Source organism: Vigna radiata, chromosome 1 (assembly GCF_000741045.1).
Source record: "Vigna radiata var. radiata cultivar VC1973A chromosome 1, Vradiata_ver6, whole genome shotgun sequence".
NCBI classification, from domain to species: domain Eukaryota; kingdom Viridiplantae; phylum Streptophyta; class Magnoliopsida; order Fabales; family Fabaceae; genus Vigna; species Vigna radiata.
Window position 1 is genome coordinate 9631341 of NC_028351.1, and position 9964 is coordinate 9641304.

Sequence of the window (9964 nt, forward strand, 5' to 3'; positions counted from 1 at the left end):
CTTTGAGACAATTCACACGTTACTGTCATATATTACATACTTATATACAATATTCTTTTATTTTTAACTCCTGTGAGGAATAACTTGATAAGAGTGCTAAAAGATAACCATATCTTTTAAGTATATACTTATGGATACGATTTCTGGAATGTATAAATACGAAATAACATATAATTCTTAAAAAGATAGTAAATAATTTTTAAAATGATGAAAAATTGATAGTAATTTTTAACTTTTATGCATCTTTGGATAGGAATTTATTAGAAAAAATAGTTTTTAAAATTTCAAAAAATACAAAAATTATAAAAAAAATATATATATATAATTTTTTGTGACAAATAGACCGTCCTGATTTTATAAATTAATGTAATGATAAAAAATATGAGAAGCTTCTACGAAATGCAGTATTTATTTTATACTATAGTCTTGGATCAACATTTCTGAATGTTTAATTATATATGAAGGAAAGTATTAACAACATGCTTTGATAGTGACGTTGACAATGACCCTGAAGCGTGAAACACAAACCAATAATTGAAAAAATAGAATAATGGAATTTTTAATTTTAATAAACTAAATAAAATAGATTTTATTTTCGATTTTAGTTTTATGTATTTCCTATGTATAAGAAATACCAGACTTTGATCATGAGTTAAATTGACTTTATTTATTTAAATTGTCACGGATACATACCACTTGTAGAAATATGAGCCCGACATATGTAATCCGAATGAAAAATAATATTTTGATATATATAAAACTTTGATTATATTTTTTATATTTTTTTACAGTGACATTTAAATTGATTATATTTTTTATATATTTTTTTTAATAATAATTAAAAAATATATTTGAAATTTTAAAATAAAATTTGATTAAAAAAATTAATTCAAAACTTTGAACAATCATTAAATTTTATTTTCACTAAAAAATAAAATTATATTTAATTCTAATTTTACATGTTTAAAAAAAAGCTAGTATAAAGATGAATCGTTTATGTTAATGAAATCTCTAAAGATTTTGCCCTAAGCATAAAAGCTTCTAGAAAGTCCATCCTTAAAAAATTTGGTCAACTGAATGAGTATAATATTCACTTTGCTTACGAAATTAGTTTCAAATTCCAATACTCCATTAATAAATCTCTGTAAGCTCCAAACACAAAACTTTGAATCAAATTCACCAATATAGATGATATGTCACATCATTATTAAACTATTCATTATCATTAGGTTAAATTACTCTCACTTTATAATTTTAATATTTATGTCTACATTTTCTTTTTGCGTTCTTTTGATTTTCAATACATATAAATAAATTACATGGAAAATTAGAAGACAATTGTAGTATATAAAATTATTTAAAAAGATGTTTATCATGAATGTTATTATATAATATTGTATTCTAGACACGAAACAACATAGAATTGTGTGACTTATTACAATTCCAAATTTGTTTTGGCTTTTGGATTGCTTGACAAATTATTTGTTTCTAGAATGTGACAAATAATTGGAAGAGAAGTACGTAAGAAAATAAAAATATTCTGTTGTCGTGAATAAAAGTTTATGTGGCTATTTTGTTTATAGAGGTTAAGGTTATTGAGAAAGTTAGCACATGGCACCAGTAAAATTTAAATTGTAAATTGGTTTTCAGTTTTTGTTTATAAACATTTTATAAAAATTTTAAGCATTTTAAAAAATATTAAGAAAACAATAATACTAAAAACTATTAAATAAACAGATATGGTATAATTTTATTTGCGCAAATATTGTATTCATAATTACAATTTTTCAACTTATTTATAAATAAGTTATATAATATTATTGTGAAATACAATAACATATAGTTTTGTTATAATATTTTGATAAGTATAAATATATATTTTTAGTATAATACAATTAAATTTTAAAATAGCTTTCAAGATACACTTTCGTTATGTTTATCAGTGGCTAATTAATTTCAAATATATTATATTATATTTATGTGGTTTAATTTAGCTCAATTCAGTTTTTTTAATATTTAACTAAACACTAATGATCATAGATATAGGAATATAAATTGACTTTAATAAATAACATTGTCAAAAATAGGGTCCCAATAAAAGAAAGGTGTTGTCGCACACTAATGTCTTATTTTTTGTCTATGTTTTTTTTTTTCTTCCATTGAGAACAAACAAATGAAATACTCGATTTGTGTCGTATGCATTCATTTTCAAAATTGTTATGTAAAATCAGATCTAAAAATTTGTGCACATTATTTGTTCTCAATTCAAACATAGCAAAAAAAACTTAATCTTTTAGTTGAAATATATATTAATTTTTAGTTGATTTACTTCCATCAATACTGCATCATGAAAATGTATTCTCTTAACACCAAACACAGCATATAACTCAACCGAAGGTGTGCCTAATTAAAACTGTGAAAAGATATAAATCTCCAAACATGGATTAAAACATTAGTGTTCAATAAGAAAAGACATAAACACGAGTTAACTAATAATATAAGTATTATTTGATTTAATACACATTTAATATTTACAATAAGGTATCATAATATCTTTTTGCTAAAATTATACTTGAATTCTAACATTTCAAGATAATAAAATCATGCTAAAATCATATATCATTTTTCCAAGAGACTCATACAATAATAGTTAATAGAATGATTAGTATACTCATGTAAGACTAACGAGTAATTCGTGAATTTACAACTATAATTAAGTAAAATAAAGATTTATGAAGAAAGGTAGACTTTGATAATTTAAGACACTTAGGAGTGAAAAAATGAATGGTATGAAATAAAAATGTTACAGGTAGATTTCACTATATTCACTCTCTTACACATACGGAATTGTCTCATCTCACATCAAATACTAATGTCAACTCTCTAAAACACTCAAACTATAATTTCTTAGGTGAGAGAGTCTAGATTTTCTACCTAAGTGTCAATCCCTTAATCACTCAACAAGCCAACTTGCATTAGGACCTAGGATTTAAGACAACTAATGGTCAAGCTCCATTCCTACACATAAGTCCTCACTAGATCTCTTATTTCAAGCCCAGGGTTCACTAAATATTTCCCAAAACCTAACAAAACCACAAATCGAGCTAAGAACGTCCCCATTCCTGCAAGCATTAAGAGTAGAAACAAGAAATTAGCATTTAAATGAAGATGCATATATATAATCAAAGCATTTATAAAGTACAAGAGAGTTCAATAGCTACATCTACCCCCAAACAAGACGGGTTTGGCTCTCCATTTCCATGGAGAGCCTCAAAGCTTACAAAAATGGATGATGGAAGAAGGAGACCCAAGGAAGGAGAAGAAGATGTTTCCACATGCCCCAAGCAGCCTTCATGAGCTCCAGAAGTGAAATTGTACCTCCACACCGCGTCCTTGAGCTTTAACTGTGTTCTCTCTCCAAACAGTGCATTCTTGTTGGGCTAGAGACTCGTCTCGTTGGGCTAGAGGTGCTCTACTTGTTGAGCTAGTAGACTCCTTTCGTTGGACTAAAGGTGCTTTGTTAGCTGGACTAGCAAGACTTTCTGACTGAGCTAGAGTTGCTCTGCTGGCTAGGTTAGCAATGCTTGTTCGTTGGGCTAACAACTTTTGGCAGAAACTCTTTATTCTTCTCCAGTCTTCCAATTTCCTACAAAATAAACCAAAAATAGATAATTAAATATATCTATAAAGACTATACACAAATCTTACATCTTTTCATGAAATTAAACACAAAACAAATAATATAAGGACAAATAAAGGATTATAGTAAGTGTGAATAATAATTTATTATCACACAAGCATCTAACATTTTAAAGATTTCTCCCAACGTTATATAATAAATGCAGAGTTCAAGAATACATATCAAAATAGTTTTGGCCTATTTGAGTTAATTTTATTCTTTTTAAGCATTAAGATAGAATAATGACCTTAAACATAATGTCGATTAATCAATTTTATACTCATATAACTATTCAATCATTTCACAATTCAAACTTTTTAAAAACTAAAAAATATTCTCAACACACATTTCTAGATTTATCATTTCATCAAATTTATTCTTTTCTAAACCATAAACACAATTCTATAAATTATAATTCTCTAGCTTAACTTATATGTGAGACACTATCAAAATGGTCTATTATTTCTAAAGACATCTACTTACACAAGATAAAATATTAGTATATAAAAAATTCATTAACAATCTAATCACTCTCTAATAATCTGAACAGAACAAAAATTAATATTGAGTCATTAATTTCGTGTAAGTCCAATGATCCCTACATGAAACATATTTTATTAAAAGACTTAAAAGATGAATAAAAGAAAAATTTCTTTGCCAAGATTTTTATAATATATTCTGATTATCAAATAGATAAAAAATAAAATTAAAAATCTAAAAAAAAAATTAATATTTTTTAATAAAATAATTGAGTGTCCATTTTAGTAAGTTAAATATCTTTATTATCAGTTAATATTTTGACAGAAAAAAATTATAAGTGATGAATTTCCATTATCTTCTTGAGATACTTACTATACCTAACGTCTAGGAAATTTTTTATCTTATTTTATTTTAAATCATGATTTATATTATTAAGAACTTATTAAGACTATTCTAATGCATAAGAAAATTTACTTCAAAACAGGTATTTCTATATTTTATAACTTATATTTGCGTGTGTGTATATATATATATATATATATATATATATATATATATATATATATATATATAAGCCTATGGTGTTGATGAAGAGAATTAATGAGGTGAATCTATAACAAGAAAGACATTAAAGAGCTGAGTTGACAAACAAAACGGAAACATAAATTGCATTGAATTGAAGTCATTCAGAATGAAATATTTGACTGAATCCATCGCCATCATCACCCACCTTCAAACCAAACTCTCACACTCAATTTTTCTCACTTTCCTCATCAATTTTCTTTCTTTTCATAAAAGCTATCATTCTCAAAAGTATAATCAAACTTTTGTGTATATATAACATTTTATCTTTTGATAAACAAAATGATGTGATGGGGTGAGAGAGGCTCGAACTCTCGACCTCAGGATAACTCAGGAGCTATGAGACCTACGCGCTAGCCAACTGCGCCACCACCCCATGTTTGCCTATTTCTAAAAACTGGAACTCTATAAACTCTATAAATATATATGAAATTGTATATAATTCCCTAGGTAATGAATAAAAGACTAATCATAAATTGTGAGGGTGTCTGTGTTTGATTCTTCTCTCTCTAATAGTTTCAGTGTTTTAATGAAATAAAATTTTAAAAGATGTAATTTTTCTTGCTTAAAGTTTCAACATAGAGTTGAGTGATGTCTGCAATTATAAACTACTTTTATTATTCAAGATGTTATAATAATCGAAACACCAAAAGAGCATAAAAATATATTTCATACGTGATTCAAATGAATTAATACAATGAAGATAAATTCAGATTTCAACATAGGAAATTAGGAATTTTTTTTTTAATGAAAAATACATTAGAAAAAAAGTTTTATGTAGTTGAACATAAACAGTAAATAAACCTTTTACAGCGTGAATCCTTTTTGTGATTTTATTTTATATTTGTTTATCAATACATTTTTATTTTTTAGTATATGTGATATTCGAATAAACTTTATTATTAGGTTTAATAGGTTTGGAGGATAGAGGTTTGTTTTAATTGGGTTCTCCAATTTTTGAAGTGATCAATTAAGTTCTTAATTTTGTCAATTTAAATCAATAAAAGCCTTTCTGTTAAGTTTGAAGTGAAGTTTTTGAACATGTGGCACACCGCTTCCAATTTCACCTTCAAATACACCCTTTTAATTTAGGGATTTCACCAATTGAAACAAACCCTCAAATATAGGGACCTCTCAACCTATTAAACCTTATTATTAATATATATTTATTCTCTTCAATATTTTGAATAGTATTAACTAATTGGTTTAAATATATTAATAGCCATCAGTAACTAAACTTTGTCAATTTTCAGTTTTTTTTCCCCTATTGATTCACTCTTTAACTCTCTGAAACCCAGTGTATAACATGTATAACTTGCATTAATTATCCATGTTTCAACGAGTGAAACTTAAAACATTTGCTTTAACACCATTCTCCTTAATATTAATAATATAGCATTCACATTATTGTAACCATTTTTTCTTCCACCATGTTCATATTCAGTTACTCATGTATCGCATGTTTGTAGAAAAGTTCTTATTCATGAATTCATACTAGGTTTGTCATGTGTCACATGTTTACAGAAAAGTTTTAATTCCAATAAAGTTAAGATTATTTCTCACTAAATTTGTTTACTTAATTTCTTGATAAAAATCGAATCCACGCTACAATAAGCAACATCCATAATGCATGGGTTCTGAACAAGTAATGCCTCAAGGACCACCATGACACTTCAGATGAGATGAGATGAATTCACATACAAAATTGTATCTCACATACTTGAACAGATAGAGTTAGTACATCATTTTCTTTTCCAACCTTCAAAANACTAAACTTTTTATGCCTTGACTACAATTCAATACTTTCTCTAAACAAATCAAGCATTCTGTACTAAAACTAAAACCTACAGAGACAATGATGGAAAGAAGTAATCTGCCATCAAACTGCAATTACCAATCATTCATCATCAGAACTATCGTATGCCAGGCCCAGTAATCCCCCACCAGAGTTTTCAATCCTAGGCTTAGCTTCGGTTTCCTGTGACCCCAAAGGAGCATGCTCCTCAGATTTCTCTGATGCAGATAAAGATTGTTCCTCCACTTTCTTTGGTCCTGACAAAGATTGCTTCTCTTTTTGAAGGATCATAATCAGGCTTACATGTTGTGACAGGGGCATTTTGAGAAGCTGGGGTTGACTGGTTGCCATCAGATCTTGGCCTCTTAGGTTTAATCTCAACAACTTTTTTCAGCAAATCTTGCTGCCTATATCACAAAAACTCATACTTTGAGAATCACTGAAGCTAGGAAAAGACAAGGAAATGCATGCAGGGACATACTAAATACCTGATTCTTCACTCAAGAATAAATCAGTCGATACATAACACCAAGTTTCATGCAGTGTTGCTATGTTCAGTACAATAAATGAAGCAAACAGCTACTTCATTCAAAACTTTTTCTCAGTTTAATTTTTCAAAAAAATTTTGCCCGAACATTATGAAAATTGCATTTACATAATCATTTTAATACGTTTGTCTTATACTTTCATGTTTCTCTAAATAAATGATATACCATCTCATCATATATCCGTACCAATGTTGTAGAATTTTTTTCAACTACTCGTACTGATACCATACCAATGCTAATAACACCATATAGGATTGTGAACTGCTAAAGGTTTATGTCTTGACCAATCTTGAAACAGCACTAATTGACATTTTCAATTAAAGATAAAAAGTAAATAGCACACTCAATTATACAGAATATGAATATTGGTAAAAATTATGGCGGTCAGTTTTTGGCAAACTGATTATCGATAGAGAACCGCCATTATGAATGGAGCCTGAGAACAAAAACAAATTAGGATATAGTTCTTTTATTGATGGCTTCAGAACCTTACTAGAAAATCATTTTCACTAGATGAGGCAAACTACTGAAGTTATTGTTCATTTAGCACTGTATCCCATTTTGGAGCATTTCTTTCCTCAAAGCTCTTTCTATTTCTTCATTCCCTTGTCGAATGTATCCATCAATAAAAGCACCATAAACTTCAGATTTCGGTTGGAAACCTTTTCCTACCATCTCTGCCTGCAGCTTCAACGCTTCTTCCATTCTCCCCTCAAAACACAGTCCCTTTAACAACACAACATAACTCTTTTCCCTTGGAATTAAATCAAATTTACTAACTGCGCGCCTCACAAACTCCAGAGCTTCCTGAACCCTGCCCTTATCACAAAGCAACCTAATCATCATGTCAAGGGTTGAAGCATCAGGCCTTAAATCCCTCCTAGACATATCCTCATAAAAAAGAACAGCTGAATCAATGCGAAGGTAAGTGTGTATGCGTTTGATCGATGCGAAGGTATGAAATGACAAAGAGAGGTTCTGCGGGGACAATGTGACTTTTGGTGGAAGAGCTCTCGAGAGAGAGAGGACGTAGATGAGGACTACGCTGGTGAGGTTCTGCGGGGACGATGTGGCTCGTGGTGGAAGAGCTCTCTCGTGAGAGTGTGGACGTAGATGAAGACTACGCGAAAGGAAGATGTGGCGCTGTGTGTCGAGGGGAACTCGCGAGGGGATAAGCTCGCGTGGCAGCGATGGCGTAAGCAATCCACGCGGCTGAGACAGAGTGGTGAAAAAATGGTTCCGTGGAGGTGAGAGAGATATGAAGCGTAAATGGGGATTTTTTTTTTTTTATGTAACACAGAATATTAGCACATTTACCAAACTAGCACATTTTTTTAAACCGAATTTTAACCTATTATTTATTCTTTTATAATCATAACATAGAATTTGGTTTTTGAAAAACCGAATTTAAATCATATACTTTTTTTATAATCTTAAGTTTATCATTTATATTTTAATATCGTTTTTATAAAAACTTTTATTTTTAAGCATTTATAATTTAATTTTTTATAATATTAATTAGAATTTTATATTTTAGTATTGTTTTTTATAAAAAACTTTTATTTTTTAAGCATTTATATTTTAATTTTATTTTATAATCTTGGATTAGTATTATTTATTTTAATATTTTTTAATAAAAACTTTTATTTTTTAAGCATTTATCAAAAAAGTATATTGAAATTAGATTTTCAACAAACCGAATTTTGACTTATATTTTTAATTCTTTATTGAGCCTTCAAAAAAGAAACAATGATCATACACATCATCTTAATTGGAGCAAATCATCTTATAAATGAATATTTTTTTTGAAGAAATCAATGACCTAGCATTATCATTGGTACAAGTAACACACCCAATTGCATTGAGCTCACTCACTCATATCAAAAAATAGAATAATTTTACAAAAATAGAACAAAAATCATCTTGGAGAATGTTATTGTTCCAGTCGGAAAGTATACTTGAAGTTTATGTACAAATTACTCTTTTTTCTCTGGTAATTGATTACAAGACCTCTGTAATTGATTAACAGGACAGAAAATGACCAGCAATGTTTATGAAACTCATCTAACTTACATGAAAGCACCTAAATGGCCTTTTTACTCAACAATTCAATGACCTAATGTGTTCATTGGTGCACTAAACACCACCCATGACCATTGAAATCACTCACCCATTTAAAATAAAAAACATGAAACAATAATTTAAAAATAAACTCATTTAGAAAACTTAGAAAAACGTTGTTTTTGGAAAATCAACTACATCAAGTACAGTGTTAAAAAATTGAGTTAGTAGTCATTTAAAAACTTTTTGAGTCTAGATTCCAACAAAATAAAAATCAACTCATTTGAAATTCGATGAAGAAAGTTAAGAACAAAGCAACTAACAAATATAAAAAAAACAAATCTAGTCAATGTCGTTCATCCAGCTATGGAGTATAATTGAAATTTTTGTACAAATTATCATTTTTCCTCTTATAATCGATTACCAGAGAAAAAAGAGTCATTTGTAAAAAAAAACTTTTGGTCTTGTATTCGAATACAAGACCCCTATAATCAATTACACCTAACATTCACATGTTTATAGAAAAGTTTTAATTTCAATGGAAGTTGAGATTATTCCTCACTAAATTTGTTTACTTAATTTCATGATAAAAATCGAATCCATGCTACAATAAGGAACATCCATAATGCATGGGTTCTGAAAAAGTAATGCCTCAAGGACCACCATGACACTTCAGATGAGACGAGATGAATTCACATGCAAAATTGTATCTTACATACTTGAGCAGATAGAGTTAGTACATCATTTTCTTTTCCAACCTTCAAAAGACTAAACTTTTTATGCCTTGACTACAATTCAATACTTTCTCTAAACAAATCA

General features: G+C 28.5%; 1 protein-coding gene across 1 annotated transcript in view; it reads right to left on the reverse strand.

Moving 5' to 3' along the window:
* Positions 1-6403: 6403 nt before the first annotated feature.
* The window catches only part of LOC106773718, a 6853-nt gene continuing 3292 nt past the window's right edge, over positions 6404-9964 (reverse strand). Inside the window, 2 exon segments of the mRNA XM_014660465.2 lie at positions 6404-6813; positions 6815-6943. Of these exon segments, the coding sequence (XP_014515951.2) occupies positions 6639-6813; positions 6815-6943 (304 nt within the window). The 3' untranslated portion in view covers positions 6404-6638.